The following is a 20,400-nucleotide window of genomic DNA, read 5'->3' as shown; positions in this document are numbered from 1 at the left end:
TGATGTTAGTTTTATTGAAAACCTATTTCATAGCTTTCTTTCGGTTTAAAAAGATGCTCTTTTAAGTTTATTCCAATAATAAATAAAAGAAAAAGCTTAAATTAATCATAGATTTAAATTTTAATTACATTGGAAATATTCTTCCTCGGGTTCTCTGCGATTGAAACGGGATCAGTTCGACTACGGCCACGACAGAAGCGACTGTTAGCATTACTGCCCAGATCGCAAAGGCCATTCGAATTTCATTCCAGGTAATGGGGTGGACTTCATTTTCAGATATTTGTTGCTTCCAGCCGAAAAGATTTTCAGACGCGCGAAGCATGGGAGTATCTTGTCTTGTTTCCATGAAAGATCGCAGTCTAATGAAGACAATATAGTTGTATTTTTTGTATGGACAGGGTTTTGATTATAAGCTCTGTCCACATTGAGCTCGCGCGCCCGTGTTCGCGCCATCGTGAATTCGCATCTTCTCGACAGATCACAAAAAACATTTGCGCTACTATCAGAGAGAATTTCTAATAGGGAGTGGAAGCTCTTGCCCTTGACAGTGCTAAATACAATGTAGCTCAAACAAGTAGGCTGCGACGCTAAAACTGGCCAGGTAAATTTCCGGTCACATGATTCTCCTTTAATTTTAAAGTTTGTCCTCAATCACTGTTGGTTGTACAATTAACCAATAAGGGTTCGCGATTTCGAGTGCGACTGGCGCCATTTGGAGTTAATTTAAGTTAGACGTTTCCCTTTCCCTAAAAAGGTAGTGTCCATCTCCCCTAGAACCTCCCGCAACATTCTAGACCCACCCTAAAGGGAGGGGCCACAAAAAATAGTACCGGAAATAGACCTGGCCAGTTTTGTTGATCACGTGATTTTTAAGCTACATAATATTCCTCAGTTTCTACTCCCTATTATAAATTCTCTCTGCTACTATTCAGATAAACGCAAATATTTAGCTTTTCCTATTCTGAGAGCCAATGAAATTTGAGCAAGCATTGCGCCATCAATTTTGTCCATATTTATTAATTAAGACTCGACCGAGCTGCACGCTGCTTCCGTCTTTGTAAAAAAGTGACAAAAACGAAACTAATCGGCGCCCTCCACACCCCACCCTTTTTAGTCAGTGATTGGTTGTTTTTTTTGGTTTTTTTTTTGCGAAGGCAAGAAATTCTTGGTCTAGTCGCGTAAAATTTGTGTCTTTGCACGGTTAGTACGCAAAGTAGCGAAAACCCAATGTGGACAGAAACGCGATCCTTCAAACAAGCAAAGTGAAGATGCGAACGCGCAGTCCTTAAGGTATTGTTCTATGAAAACTAACCTTCTGTTGATGATCTTTAGGGCTTCTGGTGGTAGAGTGGGAAATGTCATATAGACTTTAGGTTCGCATAGGTAATCAGCCGAGCCAAGGTGAACCAGGTTTTTGTATTTTGGGCCTTCAGCCTGCATAATATCCATTAATCTATAAAAATCCTCAAACATCACATATGGCTCTGTGAAAATATTTTTCTCGGCTGCTGCTGGTACATTTTTAGAGACAAAATCGCAGAGAGTAGTTATGTCAATGTCTTTCTGAAATAGAAGTTACGGAAAGTTCTTAGGTAAGAATTTGTATTCAAGAAATTCGACCTTATCGAAACTTGAAAAAGGTTAAAGTCATTTTTCTTAGGTTTCGCTCTTGTTTTTGGAAGTTCGCGTAAATAGAATTATAGCACAAGGGGATAATAGTAGAAGGATCATAATTTTTCTTGAGTTTCGCTCTTGTTTTTGGAAGTTCGCGCAAATAGAATTATAGCACAAGGGGATAATGGTAGAAGGATCATCATTTTTCTTGAGTTTCGCTCTTGTTTTTGGAAGTTCGCGTAAATAGAATTATAGCACAAGGGGATAATGGTAGAAGGATCACAACCTGTGTATCCTCTTAATATTTTAGTTATGTAACATGATTCTTTCCACGTGAGAGACCCCTTTCTGTTTGCTCTCCTGCTCATCAAACTTCAGATGGGCATTCCACTGAGGGCTGAATTCTATAACTGTTTTGAACGAAATCCTCATCAAACAACCCACAAGCATAGTCTTGACGTGGGACAAAATATCCACAAGCGTGTTATTGCAATAGTCAAGCGCTAATAATGATTAGGGAACTATTTATCGCGTATGTGATTCGGTTTAGTAACCTAGCTCCAACTGTTCTGATGTTGGGAAGAATCATGTTAAAGTTTCCTCGCTTTGTGGGGCACTTCTCTCGAAGAGAAGTATTATATACTTCTGATTATAGTTACAAAAATTGCAAAAAGAGTGATTTTTCATTATTATTATCAGAAGTTTATGACTTCTTATCCTGGGAAGTATTGGACTCTAACCATATCCGGAACCATCTCTGTTAGCCAACTTCTTATTAGGTCCGATCACCGCGCCACCTACGGCGCTTCTCTCATTTTGAGCTGGCAGGCTGATATGTGCGCCAGCAGCGGGCAAGTAACGAAACTTTAAGGTGTGTCCTGTGGTTTGAGGTGACGAATCAGAAACGGTGACAAGAACAGCTGTTAATAGAGTTTGCTAGAAATTCCGGTCAAACCAGTGTGGGGTCCTAGGCCCACGGATTGTAATGGATTTTCTAGACAGACGGCTTTTCAACGATTGGCGCTGAAGAAGTTTTGAACACACCGCACAGTTTGAGAGCCACAGACTCTCGGCGTGGGATTTTTTTCAGTAGACTAGATCGTTTTTATTGTGGGGAGGAAACTTTCGACCCTCTTTTACGATTGCCATAGGCAATTTTGACTTGCAGGGATGGATACTATATAAAGCCTTATACTTATAAGTCCAATACTTCCCAGGATAAGAAGTCATTAACTTCTGTTCTTATTATTATTGTAGTTAAATTTAAATACAACAGACGATACCGTATTACAAAGAAAGCTCGTAGCATATCCCAAACGTTCAGGACCCCCCAAAACGTTTGGAACTCTCATGAAATCCGCTACTGTATTGACATTTTCAATTTTCTGAGTAGAGTAATTGGCTTTCATGAAACTGCTGAACAAGTTGATGAGAATCACAGTTATCAAGAGAAAGAGCCCTACAATGATGCGAATTGCTACGGACGCCGGAATATCAAATCCTAGGGGGAAAAATTAAAGTCCTTTCACAACACACCCAACAACCCTTAGACCTAGACGATTATTTGTGATGCAGATGGAGAACAGCCATTGAAAGACTACAAACGTCTAAGAATGAGGAAGGCAATGAGACAATTAGTGGTTGTAACTTATTCCTACAGTTATCTGTGATCGACCATATTATTGTTTGCACGTGTAACCTTGCATTAAAGTGTTCATGCAAACATTATTCTACGTTGCATGCTAAAATACCAACTCACGAAGCGTTAGTTTCAAAGCGACTGTATAGAAGACGTTTTACCTTTTCCCAACAGAGCTCCAAAGTATAGAATCACTCTCTTGAATGCAAAAGATACGGCTGAGTTTCGAATTCCATTTATCCACCGTTGAATTATCTCAACCAGGATTAAGAGAGCAATAGAGCAAAACAACCCGATCCAAATCTGATCAAATTTCACAAAAACATACGAAAATTTCAACCTTAAAGGGAGACTCTCAGCTGAAAATCTTAGTGCCGTGTTTTATTTTTTCCTGGTTTGTTTTAATTAAATATGAAGTCTCTAATTTTTTCTGATTTTTCAAACATTTTTTTCAATGAAAATAAAATTGTTTAAAATTTGTTAGGCTTAGCAATGGGTTTCGATTTTAGCACACTTACCTACCGGCCAATAAAAACCTCTTTAAGGATAGAGACAAATCAACCAATCCCGTGAAGTTTAGAGAATATTTAGTCGTATGCTGTCTGCTTCAAATAGGAAAAGCTGAGTTTCCAAGGGCGGGAAATAAGTATTTTTTTAGAGTGGCCTCGTCACCATTGACTCCCCGGGACCCGTCGTCTGCTAAAGTTTGAGGACGCTAGTAATTGTGTTGTAGATTGACTCTGCTGAGGTTTAAAAGATGGGTTTTTAAATTTTTTTCAATCCCGAACGTCACAAAGAACACGGATCTTCCCATTCCTAAGACTAATAATAACTAGACACTCAGATTATCAGATTGCGACACGCCGCATTTTAATATAGTAAGTTTAAGAGAAAAATTTGAGTGTAAGTGAAACGTTAAAGCATAAACCTGCTAATTATTATAGTCTGTCAAACGAAAGACGAGCCCTGAGAAATTCGTCCAAATTGATGTCGCCACCATCGACCCCATAGTACTTTATCAACTTGTTTTGTTTTGTCAATAGTCGGCTGTAATATAGTCTGCTATAAACAGAGAGGCTTAATCGCAATTGAACCAATACATTTTGCAATATATATTTAATATGTTTATGTTTCATGGTTTTTTACGATCATCGAGTATTAAAGAATATAAAACAAAATTAACGACAAGACACTAGTTTTATCTTGCATTGCAATATATTTTAATGACATAATAGCAGACTATATTACAGACGACTATTGACAAAACAAAACCAGTTGATAAAGTACTATGGGGTCGATGGTGGCGACACCAATTTGGACAAATTTCTCAGGGCTCTTCTTTCGTTTGACAGACTATAATGTTCCTTATCCGCAATTCGTTAAATGATCCAACCCGCGCCTTTCTTTTGAGTTCTGAAAAGTAGAATATAGATTTCCGAACCTAATGCAGACGACGTAAATGAGACTCGACTGAGAAAATCTTTGGGCGGGAAATAAGGATTTTTTAAAAACTGGACCTGTGGCCAGTAGAGCCTAGGTATTTTAATTAAAAAACTGGCCACGGTGCCACCTACCACTTTTAGCCTAAAAAATCAGGCTTTCGTAATTTAGGGCTAAATTATCTATTCTGGACAATATTTGCTAGGGCGTAGGCTTAGTAGGTTAGTTTTTATAGTTATGGGTATTTAAAAATATTGGAGTCTTAAATTAAGAACTATAAGTCTTTATTGAGTAATGCTAAATTAAAAAATTCGGCCCGTAGGGAGGGAGTTGACACTCCATTGCTATCTTCCCATAGACTCTAATACAATCAAAGGCAGCAGGCTGCCTTTCCCTAGAGACCAGACCCAAACAAGACTACCGAGAGATTATCTTCCCTTTAGCCATGCTTTAGCTAACTGCAAAAATCACTTCATCTACAGGTTCTACACTGTGTAGAGCGTAGACAGACATACGAAACCCACCCATAATCCCACTCCCACATACACAATTCAGGCCAAGCAAGACGAGACAATCTTAGGGATTAACATAGTATTTATTTAATGATCCAAAATCTTGAGGGGGAAAACTTTGAATTAATTAAGTGGCCACCAGGGCCACCAGACCCCAAAGCGTTTAATTTTTAAACTGGCCCAGGTAATTTTTAAACTGGCTATTGGCCTATGAAAGTGCCTTATTTCCCACACTGTCTTTGGGGATTGCCTCTTATAAATCGCTGGCGCTGATTGGCCAGTAGGTCGCTTTACAAAAATTCAAATGCATGTTTTGGATACAAAACTTCAATTATTGTTTAATACTATAAATAGCGCTTCAAAAAATCAGAAAAAATTCAAGGCGGCATATTTGAAGATAAGGAATCAAAATAAAAATACTTAATTTTTGCCAATAGTGTCCAACCTTAACCAAAAATTTCTAAAGCTTTGTCCACATTAGGCTCGCGCTCGCATGTTCGCTCTTTCATCTATTCGCATTTTTGCTACATTTCCCTTCAAAATCTCGTCCCCTAAAATATGATTCATCCGTGTAATTGAAAAAACGTATATTACCCCTGCAGAGAAAGTGTTTATGTCGTTGAACGTTCCAGTTGAACCCTGGTTATACGTTGTGTTTTTCGCCGAGATAAATCTATAGCAGGAATGCACGAATTCTACTGTTGGTATTTTGGTTTTAAATTGCAACTTATCATATGGTGGCTTGTCATAAGATACTGGTTGTAAAATCATCATTAAGTCCTGAAAAAAATATTTTATTTAATGCCCTTGAAGTAGCTCGTGAAATGAATTTTCGAAATTATTCATGCAAGATATTCTAGATATTAGCTTTCAAAATAATTTAAACCCATGTTTTATAACCTGAACCAGAAGTTTATGACTTCATATCCTGGGAAGTATTCGACTCTAACCATATCCGGAACCATCTCTGTTAGGCAACTTCTCATTAGGTCCGATCACCACGCCACCTACGGCGCTTCTCTCATTTTGAGCTGGCAGGCTGATATGCGCGCCAGCAGCGGGCAAGTAACGAAACTTTAAGGTGTGTACTGTGGTTTGAGGTAACGAATCAGAAACGGTGACAAGAACAGCTGTTCCGTTCAAAGTAGCATGGGGTCCTAGGCCCAAGGGATTGTAATGGATTTTCAGAGAGTTCTAGACAGACGGCTTTTCAACGATTGGCGCTGAAGAAGTTTTGAACACGCCCCACAGTTTGAGAGCCACAGCCTCTCGGTGTGGGATTTATTTTCAGTAGACTAGATCGTTTTTATTGTGGGGAGGAAACTTTCGACCCTCTTTTACGATTGCCATAGGCAATTTTGACTAGCAGGGATGGATTCTCTATAAAGCCTTAGTGCCCAATACTTCCCAGGATAAGAAGTCATTAACTTCTGCCTGAACTATACGACGTCTGGGTAAGTGTCATTATAGCTTACCTTGTGTTTTGTTGTATATCTACACTTGAGACGTTTGTTATTTTCAAAAATGTAATACAGCATTCTGCCCATTGAATCGTAGGGTTGCAACCAAAAAGGCTAGCAAACACAAATAAATATTAAACGACTAGTTGTGGCTAATACAATGGGCTCTAACTTAATGTTTCGGCAGTTTTCACTCTTGCAGGTTTATATTTTGTCGACGTTCTCTGATCCCACTGGCGGCTACAATACGCTAACCTGACTACCCGATTGAACCCAAGCTCAGCCTAACCAAACCCTAACAAAACCTAACATGACCTCAACCCGCTACATAAAATGGAAGATTTGGTTGCCGTCTTATCCCCTTATAGCCTCATTTTCGCCATACTGAGGGTCCATATAACTGTGCATTGGCCATGAACTCACAGAGGAAGAACATGCTTTGACCCATTCATAAGAAATTAAATGGTTAACGATCCTAATGTAAATATTATACAATTTCATATCATATTTTAGCACGAAAGTGGTATTACGTTTACACTTTCAAGTCCCTACTTTCAAAATATCAAGTTGCGAATTGAAGCGAAGTTTCTATTTTTAAAATCCATTTAAAAATCACGAAAACTCAGTTTCCATATCCTATACGTGTCTCGAGCTTCTCGCCAATCTAAACTCTGGGTCTGATAGCAGAGAGAGAGTGGCACCATCTCACGTGAAAAAATATAACTGTGACGTCAGCCTACGGGAAACGTTTTAGCCTTTCATAAGAAGTGGATTTCGAATCATTTCATAAGAAGTGGATTTCGAATCATTTCATATGAAGCATTTTCAAATGCATATTGCCAAATAAATGGAAATCAGAGAAATAAAAGCTTTATATTTTTGAATTCACAGAAATTAAGTCTATCTTTTGTTATATAAATCAGAGGTTTTTCAAACGAAGCTTCTCATTCCCTTTAAAAACGAGAAATTACCGCTTAATTGCGGTTCATGTTTTTGTTGAAAACATATTTTACTGTTATTCTAATTATTTAATTATTGTAGCAGTTGCATTCCCAAATGTTCCCACCGTTAAGCAAAATTCATATTCAAGTTTTAAATGTTTGTAATCTGGACGTACCTCATCTTCATACACGCTGATTGTGCTTACGTTATAAACGAGACCCTCCATTTAGCTCCGAGAAAGAAGTCGAAAAAACTCTACTTCGTAAAATTCAAGCCGTTTTGTAATAATATCATCGAATTTCACGCTCATAAATTTACACTTAAAGGAAAAGCTCAGGTAACATAACATTATACCTTAAAAGAACGGCCTTTTTCTAAATATAGAAGGAATTAAATATTACAAAAAAAGTAAATGCTCTCTTATTACAAAATAATTAGAATTTAATTAGTCTTAAAAATGGGACTATTGCACCTCTTAACCTAACGGGATTGTTTGAATTTTCACAGGCTCAGAGAGGTGTAGAAATTTTTTTATTTGTCTAAAAAATTAAAGTTAATGTTGCTGTTAAAAAACGATATACGAAAAATATTAAGTTTATTGGGGCTTATCTATGATTGTAAGTTTAAGATGTTTCAGTCGTCACTGTGTGGGACGGGACACAAGAGGTAAATGGGTAAGTGCTTTGATTTAGCAGACGGCACTAAACCAATGGCAGCGCGGTAGTCCTCGTATTTAAGACTAATTAAATGCTAATTATTTTGTAATAAGAGATCCTATATTTATTGTATTTTAAATATTTTTCCTTTCATATTTAGAAAAAGGCCGTTCTTTTAAGGTATAATGTTATGTTACCTTTTCCTTTAATCTTACATATACACAGAAGTATTATAAACAATAAAGTTGTTTACTTGTTTGTTAGTTTTTTAAGCAAAGTCACAATTTGTTACGGAATTGATTCGTTTATATCTGTAACATCATGGTAAGGTTTCAGAAGTGGTTTCGTTCAGTCCAACAAGGTTGTGTCCGCTGACTCTAGACGTTTAGGCTGTAAAGGTCGTCCTCTAGAGGCGTAGCATTTTGGCTTTATGATTTACGACTATTAAAGGCCGACTTCCATCGAAAAAGTTCTAACGAACTGAGAACCGAGCATCGAGACTAGCAATGAAGCGACCGTGCCGATTTTTGAATCCCCACTAGGCTAAAAGATGGAAGGTTTCTAGGTAACTGAAAGCCGTGCAATGTAGTTCTAGCGAACTGAAGATACACAATAGAGAATTTCCTTCAGGGGAAAGCAAAAATTCGAGATGAAATAAATTTCAAAAGATTTCTATTGTTCTTCTTCACTTCGCTAGAACCACATTCCACGGCGAGAACCCTTCCAACTTTTGACCCAGCGGGGCTACGAAAATTGGCACGGTCGCTTCATTGTTAGTCTTGATGCCATGTTTTTAGTTCGCTAGAACCCTTTTTCGTTGGAAGTCGGCCTTTAAACCGATCTAAATTGAAAGGTTAAGTTTTTTACTAAACATCAGGCAGATATTTGATGTGTGTGGACCCAAAGACTTTCGTGTTCGCCAAAAACGAATTCTGGCGAAGAGTTTCTCAATCCTTGTATCAAAACGGCTTACGTGTCATATTAACGGTCGATATAGTTTAATTTCACAATGTAATTGAACGGTGGTGAGATATTTGATGAGTTGAGACTGTTTCGTGTCGGCCAAAAACGAATTCTGGCCAAGAGTTTCTCAATCCTTGCGGAGCCTCCGAGATATCTAGGGCCGTGCGTGTCGATTTTTATATGGGGAAATATCCAGTTTCATGGAGGAAATATTTTCACCCTATATGTGTACTAGATGGCGCTTTTATTACAGTTGCGAAGGGGGTCTTCCATAAATTGTCGTTGATTTTTTAGGGGTCAATTATAAAAAATTTATGAAAGATAAAGGTTTCACCCTTAAATTAACGTAATAGTTTTAGAGGCTATTTATTTTTCATTGAAAAATAAATAATAAATTATGAGATTTTAACATTGTTGTTTTTTTAGTAAAACAAAACTTCTTGAAGTTGCTAATTCACAGTTTTATTATACCATAAAAGGAATTTTTTTACTCCTTCGTAGCCTTTAATTTTTTAACCTTAGCTTTTTTATCCTTTACTTCTTTGGCATGATTTTTAATAAAGGTGTTCGGAAATTTTTTAAAACATTTTTTTACTATCCGCGACCTCAGTTTCACCGTTCTACGTTTATGCCTTGCCCTAATATTGAAGCATTCGACGGGGTGACGAGGATGAACTTAGTTTTATTTTACGATAGTAAAAGCGCCCCCAAGTGGGAAAACACGGCGAACTAAATTAGTTAAAAAACATTCTCGCTTCGCGATAGGCACGGGCCTAGATATCTCGGAGGCTCCGCGTGAAGTTAAAAATTTGTCAAATGCAATTAACTTGGAAATGAGGTTTCTTTTCTGATGTAAAAGACATCATTATTCTTGCACGCTCGCTCCATAATTACCTGCAACGTGACTGACTGAGAGTCACGTTGACGCACCGAATGACCTTTTCGCGGACAACCATGTCAGAGGATCGACATCAGGTCAACAGTAGTTCATTTACCTATAACGCTGTAGGGTTTTTTTTTAAAGACATTTAATTGAGATAAAAAAGTTTACATAGTTGATTGAAAATGTACAAAAAATCTAAATAAGATTTGCGGCGGTTCAAAAGTAGGTTAAAAACCGCTGCCGCCGTATTCTGCAGGCTTAGCCTTCCGCGCCCACTTGGATTCTCGTCGCTTGTTGGTCCGTAAAGGAACTGGATTCTGGCTTCTTATTGGCGGCTTAGGTTTCGAGTTTCAAGACGAAATTGAATTGCGGATGTCCACCAAATTTGAAATACGGTTTTTCGATGGGTAAATCGTTCAACGTCATAAACCGGTTAACTCACCGGTGCTTTTGCTTTAGTTTCTGATGCTGAACGTAGCAGACTGCACTTCATCATTGTTAATGGTGACTTGGGGAGTATAGTACGGTTAATATTTGCGAAGAAAGGATGCCTATTTGAAGGAGGGTGATTTACTTATCGTCGCATTGGACGGGTATGTTTTTATTTAATTTATTGCAAATTATTTGTACCAATATTGTTAACTAAAAGTAAACGTAAATTTCTAGTGTAAAGCGTTTCAGCTCGTGATCGAAAATTACTTCAACCAAGGCTTAGGTGTAATGTAAGATTTATGTGACTTAAATTACCGTTCTGCGTTGTTAGTAGATAACATGAGCATCGAATGAGCCAACTGTCCATAATTAAAGCCATTCAATTCTCATAATAATTATATAATTATATAATTAATATAATATATAATATTAATTATAATATATAATAACATCCTACTGATATACTGAAGTGGTAATGAGACAAAAACGTCATTCAGTATAAACTTTCAAAGTCACAATTGTCAAAGCCCTATAGGGTACCATTGACTGTACGTGTGATATAATCAAAGAAAGTAATTATGATACATGGGTTTAAAAGTAAATGTTGCAGTACGTTCAACTGGTAAATATGGTTACTGAAGTGTCTAACAATATAAATTTGAATGAGGTTTTGTTGTGCTAAAGATTTGGGATAAAACAGTGGTTTAATTGACAGTGTCACACGAATGGGCTATCACAGTCAATATTGATGACGTCCACGGTTCAATCTATAATACAAACTTGAAATTGTTATAATGAACATCAAATACCATGTATTTACCACTTTATTTCGAAAATATTACAAACATTTAATAAATGTTTAAGGCTACACAAAATCTTGATCTTAATATACAGGATTTGCACATATGGAGGAATCATACCATTTACACCAGGAGGACAGAAACCCGTCTCTTTTTGTCCTCCATGCAGCCCGGCCTTCTGGTGTAAGTTTCATTAATGCTCCATGTGTGTAAATTATCTATATAAAGGATTTGCTGCTACTTAACGTCACCTCAAAACATCAGCTTGTTTGTGTAAAAGATAAGAGACAATGTTTGAAGGTACATTTGGATGAAAAATGTTATAAGCAATTATATGACAACGGCAAAAATTTGCTCTCTTGTCATGAGAGTAGCGACAACGTTTTTTCATAAAACTGGTCAAAATAAAGCTATATGTTCTGAAATATCGTTCTGTATCAATTAATTATAATTTTAAATTAAATGTTTGGTAGAAAGTATGAATAAAACTGATTGAAACCGACATATTACAAGAAGCTTCCTGTTTCGAGTTTTTCGTTTGCCTAATTGACCATTTCTAACTATAACATCTTAAATTTAAGTGGTAGTAGAGTGTAAGTTTGCCTAATATAGAAGTGTGTCTGGAGAAGCTACAACGTTAGTTGAAAAGCCAAAATGAGTTGAACGCAATCAATAAGATACGTTTCATTCAAGGTTATACCATAGAGTGTGCGACACTATCGAAACAGGATGAAGTCTTAATGGTGTCCTTTCGTTCGAGCATTTATATGTCGAATGTCAATTCATGTAATTGGTAATCTTCACGATATGTATCACTTCTTATTGGTACAAGTACTTGTATTGATATTCGATCGAGGTACTCGATACCAACAATTAGTACTCATCCAGGACAAACAGAAATTACAAATGCCAAGATGAAACCCAAGAATTATAACCAAAAATCTATTGTTTTAGGCTTCTTCAACCTACAGTAGCGTTTTTACGCTCGTTTTTCTCAGCTTATTACTTGATGACATGATACATTCTACCCGTGAACTGGAATGGTATATCAGAACACTTATGTCTTCATTTTCTGTGAATTGGAATCTCTCTTTCAGTAAGACAAATAGGCTCTCCAAAGCCTAACCAGTGTATTGCGCACAAAATATCTTAGCCTTGCCTGGTGCAGCTACACACGCCCCTTTCAATGATAAAACACCTCTGCTACAAGGTTTTTGACGACCTGAACTAACCCCTGTTACAATGCTATATTTTAGTAAAGATTGTGAAGTTATATTATTAAAATATAAAATTATACTTCGTCTACCATAAACTACACTATCGTTACACATTAAATACTTGAATAAACTTCCATTCCAGAGTCATGTTACCAAAAGCGGATTATGCTTCACACATAAAGTACGTAAGTCCCATTTTTCCATAGCTTTGGCCATGGATTTCATGATATTCCCGAAGTAAAAACTAAGCAGACGAACAAAAAAGCTTTTAACCAATCATGAGCCCCCTAATCATAGATAACCTCTTTAATGCCAGACCAATCGGCGACGGCTATTACTATTTTCTTGAATGGGAACTCGACTCGACCTCGCCGTCGACATAACCGGGAAGCCCGGAAGGCGAATTTCGGTAGTCGTTATAAAATATTTAACGTTTTAAAGCTAAAGTTTCGAAATTTTTCGAGACATTTAATAAGTCTTCAACTAAATATTATAAGATTTTCATTAAATTTCAACAGAAAAATAGATCTGCGAATAAAATTAGACACGAAAACTACACTAAGCCTTGGCTAGATATCAGCGGCTGGGACCGAGCGGCGCATCTCGAGCCGCCGGCGGCCGGGCTTGCCGTAACGGCGAGAACAGAAAAATACCTCGTTAAAAAACAGATACACGGCGTCTTAAATAGTCCAAGCAAAAGCTACCCAGATTTATAAGATTTTCTTTAAATTTCAACTGAAAAATAGCTCTGCAAATAAAATTAAACACGAAAACTACACTAAGCCTTGGCTAGATATCAGCGGCTGAGGCCGAGCGGCGCATCTCGAGCCGCCGGCGGCCGGGCTTGCCGTAACGGCGAGAACAGAAAAATACCTCGTTAAAAAACAGATACACGGCGTCTTAAATAGTCCAAGCAAAAGCTACCCAGATTTATAAGATTTTCTTTAAATTTCAACTGAAAAATAGCTCTGCAAATAAAATTAAACACGAAAACTACACTAAGCCTTGGCTAGATATCAGCGGCTGAGGCCGAGCGGCGCATCTCGAGCCGCCGGCGGCCGGACTTGCCGTAACGGCGAGAACAGAAAAATACCTCGTTAAAAAACAGATACACGGCGTCTTAAATAGTCCAAGCAAAAGCTACCCAGATTAAAAGATTTTCGTGCTTTACTCCCAAATAATCTATCGTATTGGGAATAGTTTTAACTAAAGAATATTTCAGACACTCTACTCAATATTTATACTAGTTCCCTAATTTCAACAGAAAAATAGCTATGCGAATAATAATAGACTCTAAAACTACACTAGGCCTTGTCTAGGTAACAGCGGTATGGTGCCGGTATCCCGATTCCCGAGCCGCCGGCGGCTGAGCTCGCCGTAACCGCGAGAACAGAAAACATTCATCGTAAAAAACAGATGCATGGCGTCTTAAATAGTCCAAGCAAAAGCTACCCAGATTGATAACATTTTAACGCCTTACTCCCAAATAATCTTTGGTATTGTGAATAGTTTCATCTAAAGAATATTTTAGACACCCTACTCAGTCTTTATAGTAGTTCCCCAATTTATGTACCTGGTAAATCGGTTCTTAAGGCGGAAGGATCGGATGGATCCGAAAGAGCCGCGTTACTGAACTATTTCCCTCCGCGTAAGGGGAGGTTCTTTCCTAGGAGCTTAGAGAATATCGTGTAGCTCCCCCAGGCACATGTTACGTACTTCATGTGTAAAGCCTAATCGGCTTCTGATGTTACCGAGATACAGTACACTAACCCTAAACATGTGGGAATTGGAGAAAATAGTCTGCTGTTTGAAGGTTCACGAAATAGATGGCGTGAAGAACCTAAACATAGAGGTTAAAGGTTATTGCACTGACCTTTGACGATAACCGACTCAAAATACTGACATTACACCGTACGTTCAGTGTCAATTGAAAAGCTAACTGAACTGAACCACTATCTTTCCTTGCTTGCATGAACATCCAATCTCAGCCCAGAATCCAATTTCGCCTCGAAACCTAAGCCGCCAATCAAAAGCCAGAATCCAATTCTCTATGGACCAATGAGCGACGATAATCCAAGTGGGCGCGGAAGGCTAAGCCTGCAGAATACGGCGGCAGCAGACATGCCGGGAGTGTGGCGCTCTCCTGTAAGCCCAGCTTCTGGGCGGCAAAGTTTGAGGGAATACGACACATGTCGGCGATCCTACCCTATAGCTGCCGACTGTCCCGTGTCCGCCGGAGGTGACTAACCCCAACTCCACCTTCCGTCACCACCCAAGTAAACCTCATTTCCTTCCCTGCTTATCCACATACGACCTAGCGGCCCCCGTCTGTGCTGGGCCGCGTAGGGTCTCCCGCTCCATTCTTCCTGGTGCTCAAGGCCTAACGGCTAAGCACTAGTGCTCGTAGGTGGAAAAAAAAAAAACACCAGTACATTTAATAACAATAAAAAATTCGAATTATACTGGTTTTGTAGAATAAGTACAAATATTACGATAGTTATTGCGTATAGTATTTTTTATACATTAAAACTCACTTTAGATCGTCTTGATAACACTAATTTAAATACTATTTTTGTACATATTTACATACAAAATTTACTGATTTTTACACAACAATAAGTATGCTATGATTGCGAAGTTAATAAGTGCAAATATTCTAAGGGAGCTACCGCATTTGAGAATAAACGGGATGTGCTTAGGTCTTTTTTTTTTAATATTTTTGGTAAGTTTAACTTAGAAACCGATAATCCTTAAAATAAAGCAGACTACCTTTTTCAACAAATAAGGAAGTGTCTTGCTTAGAATTCAATCAGAAAATGGGATGGAACCGGAAACGAGGGTAGACATTTTTGAGAAATATTAACGTATGCGTTTTACAGTGTATATTCTCTATGATCACGTGCTCTAAAAAACGATGTGAATCATAAAAGAGTTTTTATATTTTCTTTCTAGCCTCCCTAAATTTTAAGAAAATATTGTTTTCAAAAATGTCACTGAAAATATTTATTATTAAAGACTGGCACTCGAAGAGTACCATCATTCTGAATATCGTATGTTTTCACATTATTTTGGGCGTTTAGTGATTTCCTTACAGTTAAACAAGGCAAAAATCGTTTTGCAACATTCCGTCTGGTCGTACAGCACCCAACAATGATTTAAGGCTTACACTATAAAGCTACGAAGAGTGCCAGATAAACTTGAGAAATACTAGCGGGATAAAGTGTCCACGACACTATAAGGTGCCAGTTCTTGTTTAGCATACTTTTGTTCTCTTTACGTAAAAAGTAGGAACAGTAAAAACGATACGAAAATGTGTTTACGCAAACTATTCGTTCCCAAAGTTGTCGCGATTGATAGCTATAATAGTTTTAAGCGATACAACCTTTCTCTCTTGAAGCTGGCAGTAAGACAGAGATATGATTAGCCACGGTTATATGTGTCGAGTTTGGGGTGGCAGCGGAACGAGCATACGCTTGTAAAACTATCAGGGTCGTCTAAGAAAGTTCCTTTCCACCCTACAACTGTCTTCGTCGGAAGCCCGGCGTAGGCTTAACCCATTGACCAAAAAGTCAAGGGGTTAGGAACCCTTAGACCCGACTCGAGACCCTGTGTCTATAAAAGGACCAAAGAGACATCGTTTGGCTCCAGAATTTTTTTCTTTGGCAAACCAAAGTATTTATTTTGTAATTTTTGAGGAGATGGCTGGGTGAGTCAACAATAAATTTTGATAGTAAAAGTACTTGTAAACCTACAAGTTTAAAGAGAGCTTACAAACTGAAGTTCAAAACCGTCTTCGTGCCACGTTTTTTATACTATCAAAGCTGTCACATTTCTATTAATTATCCATGGAATCGCGAGCACTGTCTATTCGCGTCCATCTGAAGGCCCCACTAAATAACTAACTAATAAACTGGGTATTAGCTCATAACACCATTGTTTATCACATAACCAAACGAAGTAAATATAGCAAATTTTAAAGTAGATATCTTTTAAAGCTATGAGAAAATACTTATTAAAAATTATTCTCAAGTTGAGGGGTGTTTGTTTTGGGAAGACCTTTTGTATGAAGTTGTGAGATTTTCGATTACTGACAATAGGTGATAAATTGAAACCAAGACCAACGTTTCTGGAGACTTACGATAAATCAAAGCTTTCTTGAAACTCAGGGTAGTTATCGTGAAAAGATTTGTTGACGAGATAAGCGGTGTATTCCTGATTATTGGGTTTTGATAAATACACTCCTTGACAAAGTTCCTTCATTTTGTTCCTTTCCTTGTGGTCCTCCCACAACAATCTGCCGATGCTCCACCAACATGATTGCTTATCGAGAATGATAGCTTTGGTTCCCTCGCAAATTTCCATAAAATAATCCATGTTATTAAAATCGTACACATCTCCGAAATTGGAATCATCGAATTTACGTAACCAGTTCCTTATTTTATGATCTTTTAAAGCCTAATATCAAAAAGCCAAAAGTTTCAGTTACTTAAACGTAAGACCAGGGATAGATTTAATTTTAGAAGTAGGAATGGAGAACGGTTAGTATTTACTTCAGTCCGACTCATAAGCCAAAGTAGAGCCCCTCCTTTCAAAACATAACGAAAAGTTTAAATTATCTTCTTAGCTCACTTAAACTACGTTTTGATGACGTTGCCGACGGGGACGGCGAAAAATATGTAATTCCTTTTTACCTCTGTCGCTATGACCCGCCTCTTCTTTCATACCCCTTCGTCGCGTGGAAGGGGTCCTGGTCTCTGACGCACTCCCACATTACTCTGTTCTCCATTCCTACTTCTAAAACTTAATCTATCCCTGGTAAGACTGAGAGATCGTGGACCCAAGTTGCTCGAAATATTTTCATCAATGTCGTATGCCCTCTTGGATCACGAAATTATTCGAACTTTGACCCTTTTTCCAATGTAGAGTTCCTTTAAAAGACTGAGTCTATCAAGTTCACCTTTCTCCTCAAGTAATTGATAGAAATTCCAGTACTCAATAACCGCGGTTGAACCGATTCATATTCGATTAAATCGTACACGGAATCGATATAAGAGTAACTCTCATTCATTAAATCCGATTGCATGTACGATGTCATGAAGATGACAATAACGACAGATCCCAAAAGCCAAAATAAGCAAATGATCCGATCCGGAACTCTATTCCTGATTCGAGGGTACGCTGCAATCGAGAATAAAATGAAAATTCTTTCTGACATTTGCCTCTTTTTTCACCTGGGACTCACGTTCAGCGAAGAATACAGAAGTAGTGTCCCACAGATGAATGACGAAACGATGGGTCAGTGCTTGTAGAAATTGATAGTTTGCAGTCAATCGGTTGTTCCCGTAAATAACGCTACTCGCCGTTAAAATGAAAGCCACTGTCAACAGAGACGTCAATATCACGTGTTGCACCTAAATACTAATTTAATTAATATTATTGGTTTTTTGCGAATGAAGATTAAACTTGCCGTTGAATCCATTTGCAGAATGTCGAGATTGACCGTGACGTGCTTGCGAGGTGCATTCGACATGATGACTGTTTCCGTCACCCCGATCAAACCAGTTGCGGCCCAAAATGTTTCTTTCTCGAATAGGCTTAGTTCCCATGGTATCGGAAAATAATGAATATGCTGAACCATGCAATATAAATAAAAATAAGCTATATTTTTGGCCCAGTCAAGAAGTGATATCTATTTTACTAGGGAGAAGGTATAAGATGCCTAAGTATTCCCGCGCCATAGTCCCAGTCCCCCTTTCGAAATACAGGGGGGGAACTAAAAGGAGGCCGGGCTATTTCGCCTCACCTCAGTCGGTAAATACGTAATTTTCGTCATTCGCGTCGCGCTGACGTGAGTTTTCAAGAACCAGTGAGATGCTGGTTGTAATAGAGAGGCGGGGATTAACTCTGGACCTACGTTTCGACTGGAGATAAAGAGCTAGAAATGTGGAGGCGAATTTTATACCTTCTACATAGTAAACTAGATATCGCTTCTTGCCCAGTCTAAACTATGATTGTAATATGTGGCAAACTTACGTTGTACTTTTCGGGTTTTTCATATAATTCAGGAATTGTCTCTATAGCAATGAGTTCTCTTTTAAACCTGCAAGAAGTAAAAATTAATTCAATTCCATAATTTCTTATACGTTGGCCAAATAATTAACTACAAAGAAGGTGTCTATCTTAATTAATGAATTAGACGATAAACGTTACTTGATATTATGTATTCTCTCCAGGTACTCAATTTTTCCCTCAACCTCCGCATTGATAACTTCTATTAAAGTGGTTTCCTATAGTGAAATCAAATGTATTTTCAAAAGCCTTGGCTCATCCAAGAAAATACTCACCGTAATAATACATAGAGTTATTTCCGTCACGTTTGAAAACCTTACGTAGAAATCAATACAGATTCGTTAAATTAGAACGGAAAAGCCTTCACTTAGTTTAAGAAACACTTACCTGTATTTAATAAATAGAGTGTCGGATGTTTTCACGTATGGAAATAGGTCCTCGGCCACAGACCCTATGTGTTAAATCAAGAAAATTCATGTATATCATTTGCGAACGTAACCAAGAATATTCTACTTTAGATATCATACGTAATTACGTATTAGCATAAGTTCATAAGGTATGTTCATTAGTTACTGGGAGCTTATCATGACGTTACATAGGTGAAACCAGGAATGTATGGAGGGGGGTTGGAATGGCTAAGGGGCTCCCGGTGTTCCCTTGATGGTGGAAACAAATGGCGAGGCCTTTTTTTATTTTGAAAAGTCTAGCTCCTCCCATATCGTCTGCTTAGCCATCTCCTGAAGGCGGCAAATGTCTAGTCGTTTCAAACTAGGAACCAAGCGGATAGAGGGTGGAGTTAGCCGAAGAATTTTCACTTTTTTGGCAGCCAATGAAAATATTTAAGCGCCTAAAATGATTTGACCTTAGCCATTCCAACTCTCCTCCATTCATTCCTGGTGAAACATTTTAGGTTCTCGTGAAGTGACGCCTGGTGAGGTGCTGTCAAAGGCTTAGTACTAACAAAATAGGAAGACGGACTGCAAAACCGGGTGCAGTAAATTGTAGCGTCGTTCTCGAATCAGATCTCCGTAAGTCTCAAGAATTACGAAGCATTGGTAGTGCCATACTTATGGAACATATCTTATAAACTTATGGTATTAGCACGTACCCTGGTCCATGATAGTCGTTCCGTATTCTTACCTTTAATTATTGTTGTTATTATTATTAAACAAATTATAGTTCGTCTTGAAACGCGCTTCATCGTCGAGTTCGGTACTTTCAATTTGTTACTGAAATTCTGAAACCAAACACAATATATTAACAGTCATTTAAGGAAGAACGTATTTAGTGTCCAAGCGTTTTTCTGTAGCCAAGATAGGTAGTGTTCCGCTTCTTTTGAGGTCAGAAACAAGACACGTTATAACGTTTGGGGAAATAATTTTGCTAGTTTTGGGATTTTTCAAATCATTAAATACGATAAAAATCCTTGGATCAAAAAATTTAATAACATCCTGATCAGGAATTTTATATAAACCATAAGTTTATAAGATATGTTCCATAAGTATTACACTACCTACACTTCGTAATGACAGAGACTTACTGAGAGCTAGTTCAAGAACGACAAGCGAGAATTAACTACACTCGGTTAATTTTGCAGTCCATCTTCTCCTATTTCGACTATACTAAGCCTTTGACAGCGCCACACCAGGCGTCTCTTTACGAGAATCTGTGACGTTTCTTGCACGTCACTTCATGACAAGCTATCAGTAACCAGTGACAAATTTATGAAACATAACATATGAACTTATGTGAATCTGCAATTTCTGCAAATTT

The 20,400-nt window shown here is 37.9% G+C and overlaps 2 protein-coding genes across 2 annotated transcripts; both read right to left on the bottom strand.

Annotated features, from left to right (window-relative positions):
• LOC149678593 (uncharacterized) lies at positions 1–1,468 on the bottom strand. The gene is made up of 2 exons (XM_089837185.1): positions 1,313–1,468; positions 1–359 (listed from the first exon to the last, which is right to left on the bottom strand). The coding sequence occupies exons 1-2, from the start codon at positions 1,447–1,449 to the stop codon at positions 125–127; spliced, it is 372 nt and encodes a 123-aa protein (XP_089693311.1). The 5' UTR covers positions 1,450–1,468; the 3' UTR covers positions 1–124.
• A 16,052-nt stretch (positions 1,469–17,520) lies between these two features.
• On the bottom strand, positions 17,521–20,195 carry LOC149678592 (uncharacterized). Its single transcript, XM_089837184.1, has 7 exons — positions 19,768–20,195; positions 19,015–19,078; positions 18,903–18,942; positions 18,769–18,845; positions 18,592–18,658; positions 17,801–18,187; positions 17,521–17,736 (listed from the first exon to the last, which is right to left on the bottom strand). Exons 1-6 carry the CDS (start codon positions 19,826–19,828, stop codon positions 17,957–17,959), a joined length of 540 nt encoding a protein of 179 aa, XP_089693310.1. The 5' UTR covers positions 19,829–20,195; the 3' UTR covers positions 17,521–17,736; positions 17,801–17,956.
• Between the last annotated feature and the right edge of the window lie 205 nt (positions 20,196–20,400).

The sequence above is a fragment of the Phalangium opilio genome, unplaced genomic scaffold (assembly GCF_054372755.1).
Source record: "Phalangium opilio isolate 3A_F unplaced genomic scaffold, DU_Popi_V2 ptg000042l_1, whole genome shotgun sequence".
NCBI lineage: Eukaryota > Metazoa > Arthropoda > Arachnida > Opiliones > Phalangiidae > Phalangium > Phalangium opilio.
This window is presented reverse-complemented; position numbering and strand designations above follow the sequence as displayed.